The sequence below is a fragment of the Pyrgilauda ruficollis genome, unplaced genomic scaffold (assembly GCF_017590135.1).
Source record: "Pyrgilauda ruficollis isolate IOZ18807 unplaced genomic scaffold, ASM1759013v1 scaffold327, whole genome shotgun sequence".
In the NCBI taxonomy this organism is placed as follows: domain Eukaryota; kingdom Metazoa; phylum Chordata; class Aves; order Passeriformes; family Passeridae; genus Pyrgilauda; species Pyrgilauda ruficollis.
The window spans coordinates 73,204-94,330 of record NW_024524678.1 but is presented as its reverse complement, the minus strand read 5'-3'; the positions used below and the strand labels follow the sequence as shown (position 1 = coordinate 94,330).

Sequence of the window (21,127 nt, the reverse complement as noted above, 5' to 3'; positions counted from 1 at the left end):
CCCTTATCCATCTGGAAACTAACTCCTTCTCTCTGGCAACACTAAGGAACATCCATTCACCTCTTTTTTATGCTCCTTCCTTCTTTTTCTGTTCTCCTTACTGCTCTGAGCTCAGACTTGACCTCGCCTCCTTGGCTCACTCACCAGTCAGTCTCCCTTTCTTTACCTGAGTCCCAGCCAGGTTTTCTGGGCAGCTTTCAAGAAATGTGGCTGTTACTGAAGATCAAAAATGAAGTAATTGTGATTGCATAACTGGGCTGAGGAATGACTTTCTGGACATTAACAGAAACCAGCCACTGCTTAGGGGTAGAACCTTTCAATCTCTGTCCACTGGTGTCAAGTTTTCTGTCTTTTCTTGCAAAACAGTTCAGACAGTACTGAGCTTCACTTTAACTCCATAGACTTGGTCTCCTGACCCAACCACAGAAACAAGTGGATCTAATGAAAAAGCAAACCAGTTCACCCAAGAAATATAATCTGCTCCTGTGACCTTTCTGCATTAAAAGTTTCCATTAAGTTCTGTGGCATTCACCCATCCCAGATTCCCCCAGGTAAAAGGAAAGCAAACAAATGCTTTGAGCAAATGCTTTGTTTGTAGTAATGTGGCAGGATCAATCACTACCAACCACAATGATGCAGAGGTTTTTTCTGTTGGCTTTGTGTTGGTCAGATAAAATCCTGTACAAATTTTCTTGAGTCAGTTTTGTTGACTCACTGTGGCAATTGTAGCATGTCCTTCAACCAGGATGTTTAAAGACGTGCTAGAAAGAGCGATGCAATGATGCATCTTCTCAATACTGCCTTGTAAAAGTCAAGTGTTCATTGCTTTATTTAAAGAAAAGCATTTCATTTTAGAAATGTGTTTCATTTCAGTAATGTGTGAGTTAAACCTCAAAGTCTGGTTTAAAGTTTCTCTGAGTGAAGTGGGCTTTGGTCTTGGGTTTGTTCTGTGGAATAAAGAGGTGTGTGTCAGAACTGAGATTTTAGTTTAGATCATGGTGCTGAGACCCAAGTTTTTGTTTCAGGCTTTTTCCTACAGTTCTTTTTGCTTTTCTGAGGAAGTGTAACTTATGAAACCCCATTTCAGATGTGCTAATATTGTTTGTTAAATCCACTGGTGAGATTTAGTTATCCTTGTTAGAGAAGTAAAAGCTTTGGTCCTGTCAAGTTCTTACACATTTTATGAGGCTTTTACAGTGAGCTAGGTCTTCATCCCCAAGAAGGGCTACTGCCCCCAAAGCTCTTCCAAAATGAATTAAGGGATACTGTGATGCCTTACCCCTACAGATGTTGGGGAATTCAGACACGAGACACAAAACTTGAGTTCCTGAGCTCCACTGCTCAGGGACCAACACGTTTGAGTCTACGAGATTCTCACAACTTTGGGGCAGGAAGTTTGGGGCAGAACTCTCTCTGTTCTCCCTGGGCAGATTGCTGGCACCTGACACACCATATGCTATTTTTATTCAAAATAAATAGCAGGGATTAGCTCCCCTGTGTCTTCCTGTTCCATCTGCTGCTGATATCCTTCCCAGTAAGGCAGAGCTTCCAGTCTCACCTTTATTAGAGAAAGGGACTACAGACTTGTTCCAGATAAATACTCAGCTTTTGTTGGAAGTGTCCCCAGACAGAGAAGGCACTGTCTGACCAGTCAACACGTAGCAGAATTCTGTCATCTGCCAGCCATAATCTACAATTAAAATAGAAATATTTTGATATATTACCCAACACAGAGAAAATAGTGTTTTAAGGGAGCTGAAGAGCAGAAGGAGGCATGGTTACGCCTTATTTGTTCAGCATTGGTGAGTCATTTAATCTGAATTTCTAGGCATTTTAAGAGTTTTGCTTCAAAGCTCTATTGTGTGGCTTCTGGCAACAAATTAAATACCAGTGAGGTTTGGCTCTTAATTTTAGAATTAATTTTAAAACATCACTCACTGTATAAGACCTAATTAAAAGCCTATGGTCACTGGAAGGATTCCCAAGGATTTCACTGGGCTTTGGATGAGGGTCCCAAACCCACAAATATCTATTTCTTTTTCTTCAATGTATTTAATCTTGGATGGGAAGACAAGAATTACTCTTTCAGAATAGCTTTGCAGATTTTTAATTTTTCATTTCATTGGGCTAGAACTGAGTAGAGGATGAAGAAATGTTGGTGTAAAAAAAGTAATCAAGCACTGAGAGTGAAGTGCAGAGTATATTTTTGCTTTTCTAGCTTGGACTTACTGTACTATAAACCATCATAGCACTGCAAATCTGTGAGCTGCCAGATTTCTGATTTTTTCTGATCTTTTTAGATTTTCTGATTTTTTTCTGAATGTCAGATATAAGTGGGGATACAAAATAATGCAGAGCTTGAGTCAAAGTTCTGTTTGCAAAACAAAACCTGTGTTTTGTTTTCTGAGGTGGCAATGAACAGCCCCCTGGCTCTCTTGGGGAACATGAAGGTTCATGATCATAAATCTGAGTTTGCAGACAAACATTTTCCTCTAGCCCCTGAGGTTCTCCTACTTGCAGTCTTTGGGAATATTCGAAGTTTTTTGTCTTTGGGCATAAAGAGTCTCTCATTCTGTCTCCAGAAACAGTTGCTGCCCACAGAGCCTTTCTCTTGTTACTTCTTGTTAATGACACTAGAAGAAGCTACTCTGTCTCCAATTAAAAGGAGGATTTTTGGCAAGGGCAGAAAAAAGCTTTAAAGTCTCCCCTAACCCATGCCTCTCGTCAGCTTCTTTAGATGGGATGGAGAAAATCTTCCTTTTCTACTGAGTAGTTCCACGTTAGGTCCCAGGACAAGTGTTTGCCCTTCTGGCTTCATGGAATAGCTAAGAGAAATATAACTGACTATAGGGTGGAGTTTACTACAGACCCAAGATTATGGGGATCAAGAACAGTTTGCCTCTTCCTGACACAAGAAGGAAATAAAAACAGAAAGCAAGTGAGAAAACAGAAGTTCATAGGGATCTCTCCAGTTTCCCTCAGAAAGCCATTGGGATACAATAAACTCCTAGGCATCATTCCTAGGAGACAACACAAGGGAATGGGAAGGTGTAGATATGAAGGACAGAGAATGCCTGTGGAGGATGTGAGAAACAGAACAGGCATGTGGTGTGTAAGTGCAGGATTCATGAGTTTTTCCACTCTGCAAAAATGTAACTCACTTAACTGCAAGTCTGAGCTGAGTGGCATGGAGAGGGAGAGGTTGTGTGGTTCCTGGAGAAACTGGGACCAAAAAGTTACAGGTCTGTTCTTTATTCATCATGGCTTGCCTTTGTTTTTCTAGGAAGAGCTCACAGCTTGGATTCTTGTGTGTGCTGCTGCTCTCTGAATAAACCCTGTTTAAACTGGAGTGCGAATGAGGTTTTGTGCTGAATTGTCTGATGGCTACCTGGCCTTTTCTCTAGCTTAAGTAGAATCAAGCTCTTGATTAATTTGACCCTCAGATTTAAAACACAGAGGGAATTAGATGGTTATGATTCATGTTATGATCCATGAGGGGGGAAAAATGAAGACAACCTCCTTAGGAAAGCACAGATGTGGATAGAACAGTTAATGGAAAATGTGACTGCTATCTTGACCACTGCTTTGATTGCCATACTACCCCAAAAGCATCCTCACCACTAACTTAAGCATTTTCTTCTTGCAGACTTAATCCTTCATCTGTTAGTAAGGCCAGTGGAAACAAATTGCTCCATTGGCATCAAGCTGATGGCTCTCCAGGATAACCATCCTGTCTCTCCAGCTGCCAGCTCACTTACAGCGTTTGTCATTGAGACTGAATTGAAAGTGGCAGCTCAGGCTTCAATTTCCATGAAACTTTGTAGGAATTTTATTTCTTTGAGCCCTGTACCCCCTCAGGTTTAAATTTAAAAGGTGTTAAGGAATGGCAGATGGACAGAGGTCAGGATCTCATAAGCTTCCTCTCCTTTAGAAATGGGCATCTGAAAAGGGTATCAAGGACTGATTCTAAGAAAAGTAACAACTTTGAGTGCTCTGAAACCGGAGTAGGCATTTGGAAATTGAATGGGGTTTTGTGGTCACTATCTTATTAGTGAAACTAGATTATGCTTAGTTTTTCCAAGTAAACATCTATCCTTGCTTTAAAAAAAAATTTAGATAATACAAAAAAAGAGTGATTATATGAAAAACATTTTCCTTGCACAGAAAACCAACTTTTCGTGCTATCTCTGCAGTACAAGTGAAAGTTTGAAGTTGGTAGGATGGTAGTCACTAGCAAAGAGAGCAAGGGTTGAGAGGAACAGTGGAAAAAGGCACACTGAAAAAAAATAAGGCATGGAGGGAAATTAAATCAGTTTGGTGACATGCAAAAAGGCATATATTAAGGAACTACAGATTTTTATGTGCATGTGCTGAGTAAAGCTAGTTGTGCTAATTTCTGAACAGCAAGAAGAATAAACAATGCTTCTGTCTAAGTGTATTTCTTACTGATTAAAGATTGTGATGTGGAGTGTGGCTAGAGTGAGTCAAACAGAATGTTGACAAGGCTCTTAGATAAAAAAGAATAAAATGATGAAGCAAGAAACATAGTGTCATGAATTTTAGAAACATTGCAGACAGTTTGCAGACAGACAGGTGACAGGGAATGCCAGCAGATCCTTGTCCCTGTGGACAGAGAACCCTGGCACAGCATGATCTGTGGCACAGCTGCCTCGAGAGCAGCAGAAAGTATGGCAGATGGGATTGGGGCTGAAACTCAGGAGTTAATTTCTCCTCAGTGCTTCCTTCACAAACCAACAGAGAAAATACTGCTGGAGAAGTACTGCAGCTGGATCCCAAACACCAATCAATATCAGAGTTCTGCTTCTAATGGTGTTTGTACTAGAGTTCATTAACTATTCTGCTATCACTGTGTGAAATAGCTTCCTTCAAATTCACCAAGCTGGCTTGTGTATTTTTAATGAGTGTTGGCACAATTCTTCACAGAACTGTGGGAGCTGATGGAGATTTACCGGATGGATGAGCCTTCTGGGACTCCCACAACAATACGTGTGCTATTTCTATCTATTTTGATCTAAAATAGATGGGTATGTCTTTAAAATGAGCTAGCACATTTCTGTGCTAATTAAACTAAATTGAACGATACACAGGAACTGATGTTACTAAAACTGTGTATGAAGGCCCAGTTCTGAGAACCTTCACAGCTTGTGGACTACTCAGCCTCAGCCTCTAAAAATACTGCATTGCAAAGCTGCTGTCTTACCCAAAAGATATTACCTGAGCCAATGCTGAGGTTGCTTTTAGTGTGTGCTGGGTATTGGGCTCACAGCCTGAAATGCTCTTCTTGATCCTTGCCTTGCATCCGGGGAGCTCAAACATACACAGAACTTTCTAAGTTCCCAGATTTTCAGTATTTTTAAGCGGGAAAAAAAAAAATCAAATTTGGATTTCCATACCTTCAGGTCCACTGCTACCCTTATCATTGCAATTCAAAGTGATTATGCCAGGAGCAAGTGGTTAAGTATGAGAAGCTATAACCCCCTAAGAATTCTTTTTCATACAAAGAAGTATCTATTTATTCTCCTATGCCAGTTGTTGTTTTTGATTTTTTTTTTGTCAATCATTTTTAAAATCATTTATCAGTTCTCTTTTTCAGTAAAAAGTGATCAGTAAGGCTTTGTTCAGCTGCTCAGCCTCAGTGTTTTGTGTGGTTCTCTGGTGCTATGTTTTTTTAGTTGAAGTTCTTTGTCAACACAGTGGATGCTGTGACTAATTTGGCTAATTCTGGAAGAAAGGATTACGCTTGGATTCTGTACTGGTGTTTTGAATCTCAGTAAAAGATTACAATGAATGAGTAGTCTCGGTTAGACAGACAGTTGGATGGGATGATACCTTCTGGCCTCCAAATAATGGGATCTTTTTGTGCCTGTCTGCTTTAGGCTTAACTTCTGAGCCAGTCTCTAACGTCTTGTACATGATTCCAGATGCAGACCACTCCATACATTGCTTATGAATGTGTGTCCTGGATAAATGGGAAAGTGCCTAGTGGGGCTTTCACACAGAGGTGTAGAGATGTTACTGGGGCACTGCAGTATTCCCAAGGTTTTCTAATTTGGACAATTCTCATGGTAGTTAACTTTTTTTGTATAGCTTCTTATTGTTTTAAAGAGTGACATTTATTGTTTCTGAATAAAGAGGAACTTTATAGTCCTGCTCATTACAAAATGACACTTGCAAAAGTAACTGGTGCAGCTGAACACCATCTCCCCCTTCATTACCTAACCCAGAAAACAAGGAAAAAAAAACCAATATTAGTTTTAAAACATTAAGTAATCTAAGGTTTTTATGGGGTCTGGTTACGATTCTCTTTGCTCAGGGTAAGAGACCCCAAAACTCACAAGTCTTCTGATTGCCCAGCCCAAGTGAACAGAGCCATGACCTCACTCCATCCATGCTGGTTGTGCTCCAGCCCTCCCTCTGCCTTGCTCTTCGGGGAAAGGGAATCTCCTTGACCATCCAGGAGCTAGTGAAGACTTCTCTGGCATGCAGGGGACCAGGACTTGGAGGTCTGCTGTAGTCCAGGAACAGCCTCCAGCTCCCATATTTAGATAGTAAAAGACGGTTTTCCCCAAATTCACAGCTAACTGATATTGATGAAGTAAACACAAAAAGAGAGGACAGGAGGCTGCCCCAGGAAGAGTTCATCCCTCACAATGTCCTCACTCCTGATCACTACGGCTGTTATTACTGATAGAGATTACACCTGATTTTCCCCCAGCCTTACATTGTTGTTTGGCTGAATTTTCTCCCTCCTGGAAAATCTGTTTCTGAACAGAAGTCAGTACACAATATAGGGATGTGCATGGTCTCAAGAAGGTGAAGCTTCTACCAGGGCAACTACAAGTCACACTACCCAGGAAAGGAGGAGAAGCAGCAGCTGCTGAGGCAATTGATGAGTGCAGGGCAGGCAGTGCTCCCCTGTGAGGAGAGGGCCAGCATGAGGACAGGAAAGAACCTGGAGTTCTTCAGAGAAGGGTAAGAGGAAATCATGACTTTTGGAGTGGGAGTCCTCCCTCAGCATGGGCTGTGAGCTGCAAAGGACTGACTGTTCCATGCATGTCTGTGTCTGCAGTAATGAAAAATGCAGGTTTATGTGGTCTGCCTTGTGAGATGAGCAATTTAGATACTATGTCACCACTCCTGTTATCAGAGAACATTAGGTTTCAGCAATTTCCATTACTATTTTTATCCCTTATTGTGTGCAAATCCACAAGGATTTTAGTAACAGCAGAGTCATGTTTAGGCTGCTTGGAAGGCTGGAGAGCAAGATATCTTATTTTCACCAGTCCATCTAATGTCATTTTAACAAGTGAACCATATTGCTCCTACAGAATCAGAGCAAGTTTTTTATAAAGACATTTTCTTAAAGGATTGAATAGTTGCAATTGTTGGAGAAAGGTGCTTAGATGCTGGATTAGGAATTTGCAGGATCAAAGTAGCAGTTAAGATGCCAGGGAACTCATCCAAATCACAGCATAGCTGATATTCTTTAGGGAATACTGGACTGTTTTGTATACAGCACTCTTGGCCCCAAGTAACTTAAAACCTGAAGAATTGAAATGATTAAAAATATTGGGTCGTATCTGTGAGGGTGAGTGCCCGCAGCTCACGCAGGGCTGAATACCCTGACCCCGTGGCCCTTTATGCCCCGACGGTGATGCCAAAGGCGTTCAGCGAATGCCACAGGAGGCCCCTCTGCAGCACTGGCCATAGTGAAGTCACTTGGGTGCAGTTGGGCATTCGGCCCATTTTCCTGGCAGCATTCGGCATCTCTCAGGAGCAGGCTGACAGAGGAGGGGCTCTGGCAAGGAACTTCAATTATTTGTGGTCTCAGTTACACAGAAAATGTAGGGGATGGGTTTGGTTGTGGGCTTGGTTATTCTTTTTAACCCATGAGAAGCTGTGGGGATTGATGCTGGACTGGTCTCCTTGAGATCCAGAGTGCAAATGCAGGGCATGAAATTCTGCTGTCCCAGTTCCAGTGCCAGTGCTCAGACCAAGGTCAGTGAGGCGGGGAACTCAACTGCAGCTCTGCTGCGCTGGAAAGTGCATCTGCCTGCTCCTGTCCTCCCCTGGGCTCTAGGCAGGGAACAGTAAAGATAACAATGGAGCAGGCTTCTCCTTCCGCCAGACTTAATAACTGATAGGGAAGCTGATTTTCATTATCCAGATGCACAGCTGGAGCTGGAAAAGATGCCAGAGAAGTGACATGTTTGACCCATCCCTGGAAGTGTTCAAGGCCAGACTGGATGGAGCTCTGAGCAATCTGTTCTAGTGGAAGGTAGCAGGGGGGTTGGAATTAGGAGATCTTTAAGGAACTTTCCAACCCAAGCCCTTCTATGATTACATGATTTTCTTATCTTTTGCTTGAAGTACTAAAGTTTCTATTTAAAACTTTTTTTTTTTAAATCACTTGTCTTTGAGGAAAGTTTATGAAGGGCAGAAGTGTGAAAATTAAATGGCACATTTTACTTTAAGGGCAAATTTTAATTAATTAAAAGGAGTGAACTTTTTTTCAGTATTTTCTTTGAGAAAACTAATTTTTGTTTTAACAATACAAAAAAAAACCCGATTCGCCCACAATAAGAAAATGTTCCCACAAGAAAATGTGAGGGGTTTTTTTTCTTCCACTATACTTAAAGAGCATGTGAAACACAACTGCCCATGAGCCCTAAAGTGCAGCACATCCTTTTAACAAGACATATAAGGAATACCTTAGGCAGCTGGAATGCGAGAACCTGGCCCAGAAAACCCAGTAATACCCTTCTGACTGCTGCAGACACACCCTGGGATCGTGAGCAGCCACGACTGGCAAGGGCCTGAGCCCATGGATTGTCTGTACAACACATCCTGCTGCTGCTGAAGTGCTGGGAGGGCTCGCACTCCCTGCCACGAGACCTTGTGCTCTCCAGCCCAGAGCGCTAGAGCACGTAAGAGGTGACCCATTCAGAGAACTGGGTGGCTGGAGGCCAGATGTATAACCTTGACTACAATGCCCTTTCCGGAGACTGATTGTGGTTTTTTTATTATCTAACGAGCTTGTCATTTCCTGTGCTAGTTGTAACAGAGCTGAGTATTTTCTAGGTTACCTAACGAAGCTCCTGCAGAATCACACCGCCTATGCCTGCGACGGGCAACACCTGAGCCTGCACTGCCCTCGGCACTCAACCATCAGCGTTCAGTCAGCGTTTTATGGGCAGGACCCCCACGTGTGCAGTGCTTGGGAGCCTGAAACCAGGATGACAGAACCCAGGAACTGCGTGGCACCCACCTCTTTGCAGGTACCACATATTTGTAAAGGTTCTTAAGGTACAGAATGTTTTTTATGGTTTCCCTGCCATTTCTGTGCAAGAGTTCTCAACCTTGAACAAGACAACACTGTACCTATGGCAGTTTGCCACCAAAAGTGTTACAGCTGGAAGGGTTTGTCTGGACAGCAGGGTATTACTGTAGGATTGTGAGAGCTTTGAAGATTGCCTTCCATTGTGATGAACCTTGCTTTGAAAACCCCATTCTTAAAGTTCCCTAAAACAGTCCGCTCCTTTCCATTCAAGAGATGGTCATGGCTGAGTTGACCAGTCTTAATCTATCACAGAGGCCCTCCTTGACCCCAGGGGAGGATACAAGCACTGGACAGAGTGAGGTTACAAATCCAGCGAATAAGATGACATGCTGGCTTATTGCATGCTTTTCTTCTCTCACTGAAAAGGCACAGCAACAGCTAAACAGCAAATCCCAAGAATTTCTGCAGATACCTGCATTTCTGTGACTACCTGATTTGTATCAGCAACATCCTAAGGTTTGTTTGTTGGGCCTGCTTCAGTATAGCTTAAAATTATTTATACTTCATCAGTTATTAATTTCTGCTGTAGAGACTTCTGTAACAAGGTCTGACTTACACTGCTGTCAAAGGCTTGTTTCATCTTAGTGAAAAATACCCAGTGTTGTTCCAAATTCAGTAAATCCTTCCAAAAATGAGTAGTCAGTGGAATCTGAACATGTTCTGTTTGTTAAACTTGTAAATGCTTTACAGAAGTTTTGATGGAGTTTGCAACATTTCTGTCTGTCGGCCACACGTTCCTTCTTGACATCAAGGAATGTCTGTTCCCACTACTGAGTTGAAGGGTATTATGAAGTGGTTTGGCAGTAATATCCTCTCTCCAGAAACAGTATTAGGGCAATCTTATAAGTGTGGCTCACCCATGATGTACTGCAATTTTTGAGGACATTCCAGACATGACCTATGGGCCATGTGAAAGTACATCTCTCCACAAAAAACAGCAGGCCAGATGCATCCTTAATGTTATATTACTGGCTGCAGTAAAGTAGCACCAATTATTATTTTGGGCTTGTGAGTGCCTTTGTAACGTCTCCATGGGCACTTTTTTCCCTCAAATATAATAAACACAGCATGGGGTAACTGTTATATAAACTACCACCATCATTTGGGCACTGTGGCTGATCAAAGGCATGAAAGCATTTTGGCAAGGCCATGAATTTGTCAGATACAAATGCTCTGCATCTCAGGGAGTTTCAGTTCTGTTAAGGAGAAGGAACACATCTTGTAAACTGATTTCTTAGAAAAGAGCACCAGTGACCTCATCCCTCCTTCCCTTCTCTTTAGAAGTGGATCTGCAGCCTGCACAGGCAGCTGAGATGATGCCCTGTAGCTGGGAGGAAGCATCACAGGCACATTTTACAGAGACCTCTTGTCAGAGGGATCTGGCTAGAGACAGTAACTGCCCAGTGCTATTTTGGGTATCATTGTTTGCTTTTGGAGCTGTGTGCTTCTGCACAGCATCATGACAGAAAATGCAACTGCTGTTCACATTAGGCAGGAGAAAATACAAACAGATGCACAGGAGATGATTCAGCTCAGGTGCAAACAGAAGGTGACTCAGCAGGGGACAGCTATCTTTATTTACTAAATATATAACTCTTATTTCACTGGTCCCTTCCAGAACTATCCCAATTAAGGAGGAGTTATTTTTTTGACTTGCAACTCTGTAAAAGGAAAATTGACTGATAAAATTAAGTCTGTGCTTAGCTTCCCTTTTAAACTCTTTAGAGTGCATTTAATGCTGAAAAAGTGTTGGATGCATGTCCTCTTCCTCTGCCAATGAGAGCTGTAGGATCACTGCAATGTGCTGCCAATGTGTGTCATTGCTGCTTGGGAGGGAAGGTTTCCAATGATGACAACAGAGATCCAGCCACTGCCAACTCTCTCAGCCTGGAAATAGGAATGCAGCTTGTGCCACCACAGTGGTACATTTGTGATTTGGTCTCTTGGTATGACTGAGACCTCTTCTGATGAGAAAAAAAAGCAAAAGTTCCCATAGATTTTGAGCGACTACCTACAACTATCAGAATGGTTTATTACAGTTACTCCTGTTAAGAGTGGGGTGACCTGGAGATAACACCCTCCTTTGTCACAGCCTGCTGTAATTTTAAACATCATGAATCCTGTGTACAACCACACAGACTATCCAAAAACAGTGTCAGAAAAGACCTCTATTAACTGAGTTTTGGAGGTGAATAAGAACTTCCTAAATCCACTGCTGCATTTAAACTGGTGTTTTTAGGTGTTTGGCTTGTGACTGTGTTAAAAAATGGACAGGCTGGCCCTGGCAATGTCTTCATATTTTCTGCAGCTACAGTTCCAAGAGCACAGCTGGAGTGTGAGCACCAGTGTGAGCAGTACAAGCACTCAGTCCTTTTGCCAGATTGGGAGAGAGTCCACATAACACTTTGTATATAACACTGCTGACCTGTTTGTGGTCTTCCTCTGCTGCCACTCCCAGGGAAGCTGCACTTTAAGAACCAGGATATATCGCTGGACCAATAAATTTGGAGTAGATATGTCCTTAGAACAGCACTAAAAACACCCCACAAAACAAGACAAGGAGGCAGAGGATAGACTTGCACATGTGTGCTATCCAATCAAACCAGTTCTGAAATTTGCTGATAATGTGTGTAACTGCAAGCGAGCAGGAAGTGTCCCTTAAGCAAGAGGTCCTACACATGGCTTAAAGCTTGAGTTGTACTTATCATTAGTCAGAACTCTTTCAAGTGAAAATTATTTACAGAGCATGTTCAGGTACATGTAAGCAGATCAAGAAGTGGTTAAGAAGACACCTTTTTTGTTGCCATGCCTTCCCTGGACATTGCACTCCCATAAATGTGCTCAGGAGTGTACAAGTGCCTCAAGTATCTCAGTGGGACAGCTGGGGGCTTCGTGTGTTTCCACGTGCTCTGGGCTCTGCACCATCGAGGCTGTGGTGGCACTCAGGGCAACTTGGGCAGCCTCCCCGGGGGCAGAGGGAAAAGTGACAAACAACAAGTTGGTAACATCCTAATGTGCTGTGAGCGTGGCTGTGATGAACGTGTTCCCATAAAGCTGGCCATGACTCCAAGTCCAGTAGAGCTATGGCCTAGATCCAATGATACAGATGTTTCTTGCATGTTTATAGCCAAAAAATTGTGATTTCTCTCCTGTGTAGAACAAAGTACAACTAAGTGTTTTCATTGCTTTATAGCTTCATACCTTGTTGTCAAGACTATCCTTTTTGCCCATTGTTCTAGAAAGTACTGGATGAATGCCAAAACCTGAGATCCTGCCAACTCCTTGTCAATAGTCGGGTTTTTGGGCCTGATCTGTGTCCAGGGACTACTAAATTCCTCCTTGTCTCCTTTAAATGCAAACCTAGTAAGTAATCTTTATCAGGCAAATGTGTTTTTCTGTGTGTTTTGTTGCTTGTTTTGGTTAAAATGCCACTGCACAAGGCTTTGCATAAATCCATGTGAGGTTTTGGGGCTCTTGGATCGATAACATTGTTCTTTTCTACTTTACCTTAGCTCTCCATTGTGTTTGCAGCTTCAGGGTGCTTGCTGCCAGTTTAATGACCAGTGTAGTTTGGCAGGGGCAGATGTCAGACATCAGACTAGAAAGGAAAAATGTTACGGAAATTATTTTTAATGAGATAGCAATGATAATGTCATATTAGAAAGAGCTGAACAGCAAAACCAGATGCTTGGGCTAAGGATCCAAATGAAGAAGGTATCCCTAGGAAAGAATATGCAAAAAAATACTTAAGGAGCTGGGCCCAAAGCTTCCAAAGATTCAAAAATTCCTTCTGTTTATGGAATAATGGCCAGAAGATACATGTGGTGATTTGGGTAGAGGCTTTTATTGTAGAATCACCTGTGCTCTGTGCAGGTATTTGATGCTGATATGTGAAGGGACAAATCCTGCCTTAAAGAGAATCCACATTGTAAACATGAGAAAGGGGAAGAATGATTAAGATAATCCTCACGAGATTTCCTTTATTGGTGGTTTTTAATCGTTCTCATTGTTGCTATGGTATGTGAGAACAAGTTCCAGTAGCCTGGGGGCTCAGCTCTTTTGGCAGTGAATTCCCAGTGTGGCTGAAATGGGTCCCAAAGAAAACACCTGAATGATGATTTATGGGGAGGTTCACCAGCCAACACAGAAATATCAACCTTAGAGAAAGCACTAAAGGGGTTTTCTTTCATCAGAGCACTAAGATAGATATCAGTGGTAAAACAGGAGTAGGTGGCATGCAAACTGAAGGGCCAGCTCACAATGGAAAGTAGAAGTCAGAGCAGAGAAATGGAGTGGAGTAGGCAGATGTTCCTTTGGTAAAGCACTGACTCAAGAACTCCTGGGGAGATACAGTGGGCCAATCATTAGGGGGAAAAAATGCGTGAAATTTAAAATTTTCATTATCTGTTTTATTATATCAATAGTTTAATTATTTTTGTATATTGCAATTATCAATAGTAGATTAATAGTCCATTACTAATAGTAGATGGATTTGAATATCATAGCAGTGTCTGTGTCATTAGAAATCTCTTTTTGCTAAACAAAAGTGAATTGGGATCCTGTTTATTACTTTCAGAAGGTGCTTAATATTTTTTCCCATGGGAGATGAGCTTCTTTGAGTATATAGTATTTTCTGTGATCTGACTTTTTAAAAAGCTGGTGAAAAGTGTATTTAACAGCAGCTGCTGCCTTCAGAATTGAGGGATAGTCCAATTCCAGGGCAAATGACAGGATTTCTAGTGACAGGAAATTTATATTTGTAGGTAAGATACCAATATTGTTAGTCTTGGCAGTGGAAAACATCCTTACTCAGGAAATCACTTCAGCATAACTTCAGGTATATTTTGCAGTCTCCTTGCCTTCAAGTGGGCACTTAAGCAGTTGCCTAAATCCCTATTTAGAATTATTGTTGCCATATCCTTACAGAGGTTTATGTTGGGCTCTTCTCCTTGCCTGATACCACTTGGGGTTATACATACTTCCACAGCCTCTCCAGCTTAGCCAGGCAAACTCAGAGTCCTGCTGCAGGCTGTCAGTCCTTGGGCACAAACCCCAGGTTTTTGGCCTATTTATGTGTACACAGCATGGCAGGTGCTTCTGCAGAAGTCACAATCTGCAATAGGTCAAGTATTTTTCAAAATGTTTCCAAAAATGTTTTCAAAATATTTTTCAAAATCACTCCTTTTTACACTTAAGCTCATGGCTGTTGATGAGCTTGAATGGTAAAAACTGGACTGTTACCAAGAACACTAACCCATTGTTTTAGCTGTTCTCTTCTGGAAGAAACAATACTGCTTTAATTCATGAGTAGATAGGAGGTTTTTCTCTCTCCAGTTCCTGAAGAACCAGCATCCACCCTCCACTCACAGGGACACCAGTCACTAACAATAAGGTTTCCCTTTTCTTCTGCTCAGCTCAGGAATCTCCTTTTCCTGTTTTCACATTTTTGAGGACAAAAAAATTGGAGGAGAATAAACTCTTCTCCCTGACCTAATCTGGCGTAAAAAGGTTTGGCATCACAGCTTAACCAGAAAGACTTAAGAAGGTAGAGTGCCACCAACAGAGTGGCTGCTTAGGCCAGGAAGAGCCTTGTTGGCCAGTGGCAGATTTAAAGGGGTACCCCAGGAGGGATAAGCCATGAAGAGGAGCTCAGTGCCTTCCCCATCTCTGCTGAGGGTGCTGCCAGGGTGCTTGTGCCAGCTGAGCAAGGGAGGAGGGGATTTTTTTCAGGCCTCTAATTCACATCACTTTGCCAGCCAAACTTTCAAATGAGCCCTTGCTGGATAGTGCCACCCAGGGACACCCAGTGACTTTGGAGGAACAGTGCAAAGACAGCTGAGAGCTGAGAGCACTGCCTGGCTTGGGATGGGGATCCCGTCCTGGCCTTTTGTCCTCCCATTGTCCGTGCCTCGCCCAGCGCTGTCACTGAGCTGTGCCAGCCCTGCCCGTGAGTGATGAGGGTGCAGAGGCAGCTGAGGCACATGTAGAATGCAACAGTGTCCCCTGGAGAGACAAAAGAGAAGGATGAAGCTTCTCTTGCTGAGCAGGAGTGGAAAGAAAGCCAGTAAAGCAGGGGGGCTGTTTCACTAGGAAAGGCGATTGGCAAAATTAGGGTTTTCTATTCTGTTCAAGATGGAGCCACAGGCTCTAGACAGTCACTTGGGCACAATTCATTTGGAAGAAGCACTCTGCTCTTGACTTTGTGTCTAGCTGTACAGGTGCCACGTGTCACTTGCAACAGCATTTGCAGGAAAGCTGGTTTCTGTCCTGCTGCTATTTGCTATTAACAGTCCAGCAATTTAAATTGCCTCACACTATCATATTGCTGTTTGCTTCTACTTTAGCTGAATACAAAACCAAATCAGCATGTGAAAACCAGGAACTGAAGCTCCACTGTCAGGAATCCAAGTTCCTTATCATCTACTCGGCCACCTATGGCAGATGGGCACACGAGGAGAGCGTCTGCTCAACAAAGGCGGAGCACACACCCCCCTTTGGTATGTTTGGGCACCACTGAGGGACCTTCTCCAGGCAGGAGCACAGGGAAGAGAGAACACAGGTGGGGAGAAACTTCAGGTGCAAGAGCAATGGTGTTTTGAAAGCATCCATGATAGCAAAGTGAGAGACATTATTTCTGAAACTCAAACAAATTGCCCAATATGAGGGACAAACATAGAGATGCAGCAAAGTAATGAACTTCCATATAGTTAATCAGTTCTTAGTATGATTAGCATCAAAAACTAGTTCCCTTGCCTTGAATTTAGGTGACATGTAATAAATATTAGCTGTTTGTCTCTCTTCTTCCTCCAGCTTCTGACAATGACCAGGAGACCCGAGAGTCATGGTACTGTGTCTTACTGCTTCTTCTTCTTCTTCTCTGATACCTGTTTCTGCCAGATATTCCCTGCCTTAGCTGCAGACTGTGTGGAGGGGGTCCATGGGGCAGGGCCATTTCTTTAGATGCTGTTGTATGACCAGGCCATAAGCTGTGGTGGCACATTAGGAAATTAAATATGCCTGGGACTTCTCTCCGGTCAGGAGATGACCAAGTCAGGAATGTCCTCTGTACCTAGTGCTGAACTGAATAATAGGTTCAGTGGTGACACCAAGGACATGAAGGTGACTTTTCAAGCCATGAGAAGGCCAGCATGAGCTGAGTGTGCTGTTCAAACCCCTTGGTACCACACAGGGAAGGGCTTGCATGACTGACGCCAGCCCTGTGCAAAGGCTTACATGTCACCTATGAGAAGCATCTCTGAATATCAAGAAGAGATCAATAATTAATCTTAAGAGCCCTTTGTCTGCAAGCCAATGTTTCTGTTTAGTTACATAGATACTACTAAAAATTTATTGGCTGAAAATTGCAATCTGTTCTTAGCCAACAATCTATTTAAGATTGCCAGGTCTGTGTTTCACAGCGACTCTCTTGGGCCTTCACACAGACTTAGCTGTGCCTGTCTGTTCTGTGGAGAAAACATTTTAGCAGGTCTCTGACAGGCCCCCATACCCCTTATGACAGTGGCATTAACAGGTGACAGGGCAGAGATGTCTCAGCTGATCAAGAGAGGCTGCCACCACACTCATGTCTTGCACTTCACCGACCTCTCAAAATCACTCCCTTGCCTCTAATGTCAGCACTCACAGTTCACAGATCAGAATTCTGCAAACCTTTCCTAATGGATAAAGTTTCCCATGATAAAGAGAAAGAATCTGCAACAGCAACAAGCTCTGCTGTGGCCCTTGTGTAGAAGCACCTGTGCAGCAACACCCTGGCTGGCACTGGTTTTGTGTTATGCAAAGCAGCCTAAGACAGTAGTAGTAGGAGAGAGCATAAAACCTGAGACAAACACAAAGTAGATCTACAGAAGGTAGATCCTTGTATAGATTTCCTACTACTTAATGGAAGTACTTGGCCTCTTCCTGTGTGGTATCAGTGACTTTCTGCAGGAATTGGAATTTCCAAGAGCCCCCGTGGTGGGGCGTGGGAGTTCACATTCAGTTATCACAGAAGACTTGGTACTTAGGAGCCAGACCAAACTGGCTCCAGAACTATCTGTCTTGAGCCTGAATCTTATTTATGTGGTTATTTAAGCACCTACAGATGTAAGTGGGTGCACAATTAGATTTCTGCAATGATTGTGTACCTTTCTCTCAGAGAAAACAATGGTAATTTGAATGTAATGACTTGAGACAGCTCTTCCCTCCTGAATCAGAACCCATGCACCCATTTATGTTTGCACCAAAAGCTGAATTGGCTCCAACACACATGCATTATTGTTTCTGCTCAAATTGGTGCAACTCAGCCTAAGGGAAGTGCTCAAGCCATTCCAGTTCTTTTCCAGAAAAACTGTGAGGTAATTTTTTTAGCACTATGCAGAAGATAAGTTACCAACAGGTCCTAATGACAGGCCCAGAAAGTCTCTGGTGAGCTCCAAAGTTCTGCATCTCTCAATACATGATAGGGTCCTGGCAGGTGTACTGGGTATTGAATTGGATGCTCCTCGAGATCTTGGCTCCCTGCTGATATGTGTGATAGCAGTGACAGACAGCAGCTTTGGGCTGGGACAGATGGGTTCTCAAGCATCGCTTTTCTGTGAACCACCTGTCAAATCAGCTGACAGATTTTCAGAGTTTACTTCAAAGGAATCCCAGGAAAACATAAAATTTCTTTGGCATAAAGGCTCTTCTCCATATAGGAAATAAACTATATAAATCCATCTCTGTTGTGGGAGGTATCTGTGTGGCCTTGAGCACTTGTAGGATCCTGAGCCTCACCCTCCACAATGACCATGAGTACCTACTCAAACAACTGGTTTTCTGAGCCAGTTTGATGGTAAAACCCAGCTTCTGCAGCTGTCCAAATGCCTGGCACTGTTAAGCCTGTACAGACTTTCCAGCAACCAACTTTCCTGTTTTACTAAGACTGTCAACAACTTCACAAGAAAATTCTGGGTGTGGTTCTATAGCAGATGGTTCTGCCTAGAGGAATCCATTGTGCCCAGCACCAAAGCAGGAAACCGTAGCTGTCTGTTCCTGTGAGAATTGCTGCCTTTTCTGACCCATTATCTCTGTTGTATTTGTATTAACATGTGCATGAGGAAACAGAAAATTTATTGGTCAGAAAAAGTTAATGAATTGTGCCAGAACAGGTTACCATAGAGAGCACCAGGAAAATTCAGGTCAACAAACACCCCTCAAATAATAAATTACTCTTGTTAATACATGAAAATACTTGAAAGAAGGCTTGGTAGCAGGTCGTCTCTAGGTTCAACTTGCAAGCTAGAACACTGCAATATCCTTCCCAGAAATTCCTCTGGATGCACATTGGCTGGTCAGATGTATGTTCCCTCATGCACCAGTGGCCAGCAGAGCCCTGAATTACACCCCTGTGATGGTTGTCATTGCTGGAAGGTGGGGTTCTTTCCAGTACAGCTCGCTCTTTTACCCAGTCCCCCTTTTGGAGGGTTGACAGGGGAGGTGGAGAATTCACAAACTCTCATCACAGTTTGCACTGTGCCAAGACATACCCTGGGGTTGGGATTTGTCCTAGTCTCCTCTTTCTTCCCAGTGGAATTCAGATAAGAAGGGGTGAGAAGGTCAAGCAAGAGGGATTTTCAGAATCCTGTAGATACTGCAGGTTCCTTCCAGTCCAACTAGGTCTCATGATTTTTTTAATGTAACAGGATTCTATGATGATGTGATTATTTTTGTTTGGATATTGTAGCCAATTCAAAGGGCCTCTTATTCACTGATTGATTGATAAGCTTTTGGTTTCTGTCTCTTACTAAAAGATGTACTCTTTGCCTGCTGTGAGCCTGATGTGTCCCCAAGGAAAGTCTCTTGAGAGCAGAAGTAACAGCAGTGAAAGTACAAGCAGCTTTAGGCAGATCTTGAGATGTTTCCACACTGCCTTGGAACTTTGGGCATGGGAGACAGGAATCAAATTAATTTTGTGGATGCAAAAGTAAGGATAAAATAGTTCAATTTTGCTTCCACCACAAAACCCCTTAAGTCAGCTCTGTCTATATGCAGACATCAGATATGAAAAGGTCCTTGTCTGTGTCAGCCTGAGCTAACTGAGAAGCTAAATATATGCTTCGGGCCCCAAGAGGTGCCAGTAGGAGCCATTGCACCCCTTTGCCCCAATGAATGTTGTGAAGACAAAACTCCCTTAAAAGAAAAGGTTTTCAGTGCAGCAGCAGGATGAGGAGTGATTGTTTGAAGGGAGGAAGAGACCAGCCACCATTTCTAGAGTCCAAATGACTTTCTTCTGAGATGAACAGGGAAGATCAGATTATGCTGGTGGAAGTTGCTTGGAGCACGCTGAGACACACATCCCTTCAACTAGCAATGTTTTCTTTACCAGCAGTTCAGGGGTTTCTTGGGTCTATTTTTTTCATTGCTCACATTTGTGAAAGGTTTGGAAAAGTACACTTGGCCCTCAAGTCTAAAAGGAGCCAAGGAACTCCTGTCTACACACATGCAAGAGCAGGGAGTCTGGTTCCTGCTGTCAGGAAACGGAGAGCCACACTTGGCTCTTGCGCTTGGTGTTTGGTGGGGTGGACCCCCCACTCTGCACATGCATCTGCAAGGAGGAGAGAGACACCAAGTTTCGGGGGGTTTTTTTTACAAAAGTGCTGCTGATCACATTGTGTCTTTCTGCTGGAATCAGCAGTTTGAGTGGCCCTTTTCTGATGCATAGGCAGGACCCTGTGTGCCATGCTCTTGCATAAATTACCATATTATTTCAGCAACTTTCTTTAGGAGTCTGCAGCCTTAGCTTGCTCCAAACTCCACAGTTTGCCCTTGTGAGTTCATGTCCCCACAGCTGATAATCTGGGCTCCACAAAGCACAAGCCATCCTGATTTGGAGGTGTGAAATCTTTGCTTTCAGTTGATTTTAAAAGCAAGCTCCCTATTCTTCTGTGTGTGGGCACAGTCCACAACACAAAGCGGCTTGAGTCGCAGTTGGGGATGAAAGCAGCTGGAAGCATTTGGAGAGGGTGAGACAGGACGCTGTCTCCGGAGCCTGGCACAAGATGCTCCATCACCTGCAGGTTTTGTGTGGCAGGGTGGAAAGAAAGGGAGGGAAAGCTCCTCCTGTCTGAATTGAGAGCAGCTTTAAGAAACCAGAAGACAAATTACTTCTCATTAAAGCCTGTGTGATTTATGGCATGTCATTTGCATGCCAAAACTTTCCAAAACAAAGCTAATTAGGGAGCTGAAAGAGCCTTTCCTCCAGAAACAAGGCTTTCTGCTCCAACTATTAAATAGCTGCAGTCAGAGTGGATAGTTTATTAGTGCATTAAGAACCTCGTCTTGACACCCGTGTCCCCGTGCCATCCATACAGTGTTTGGTACAAAAGATCCACCGACAGTCTTGGTGTGTAGCAACTTTGGGAGAAAGGCATGGAGAATGGAGTGTTTTCCCAGCCACATATTGCTGCCTTGTCTGCCACCGCTGGATGCCACCAGCCTTTTAACACTCTGGGAATGTGCCTTTCCAGAGGCAGGTTATTGAAAATGTATGGTACCAGTCTAACAAGCCCCAGGGATATCTGTGTAGATCAAAAAGCACCTAGTTAGAAAGAAGCCACACTGCATCACTGCGTATTTATGTTCATCTCCCAGCTCATGGTTTCTTTGGGGCCATTCCATGGGATTCCTTTACTCAAAACACAGTGCTGACCTGTCCTCATTCAGTCACTGGAATAAGGTAGTTGACCAGGAGGAGGATAAGTTATTCAAGTTAATCCCATCATAGCT

At 43.1% G+C, this 21,127-nt stretch overlaps 1 protein-coding gene across 2 annotated transcripts in view; it reads left to right on the top strand.

Moving 5' to 3' along the window:
- Positions 1 to 21,127, top strand: part of EVA1C (eva-1 homolog C) — a 33,499-nt gene that overhangs the window by 4,798 nt on the left and 7,574 nt on the right. The window contains exons 3-5 of one of the 2 annotated variants that reach the window (XM_041474519.1): positions 9,103 to 9,299; positions 12,601 to 12,724; positions 15,706 to 15,858. In XM_041474519.1, the coding sequence (XP_041330453.1) occupies positions 9,103 to 9,299; positions 12,601 to 12,724; positions 15,706 to 15,858 (474 nt within the window). The remainder of the gene's footprint in view (positions 1 to 9,102; positions 9,300 to 12,600; positions 12,725 to 15,705; positions 15,859 to 21,127) is intronic. The other variant, XM_041474520.1, reaches the window with a different exon arrangement.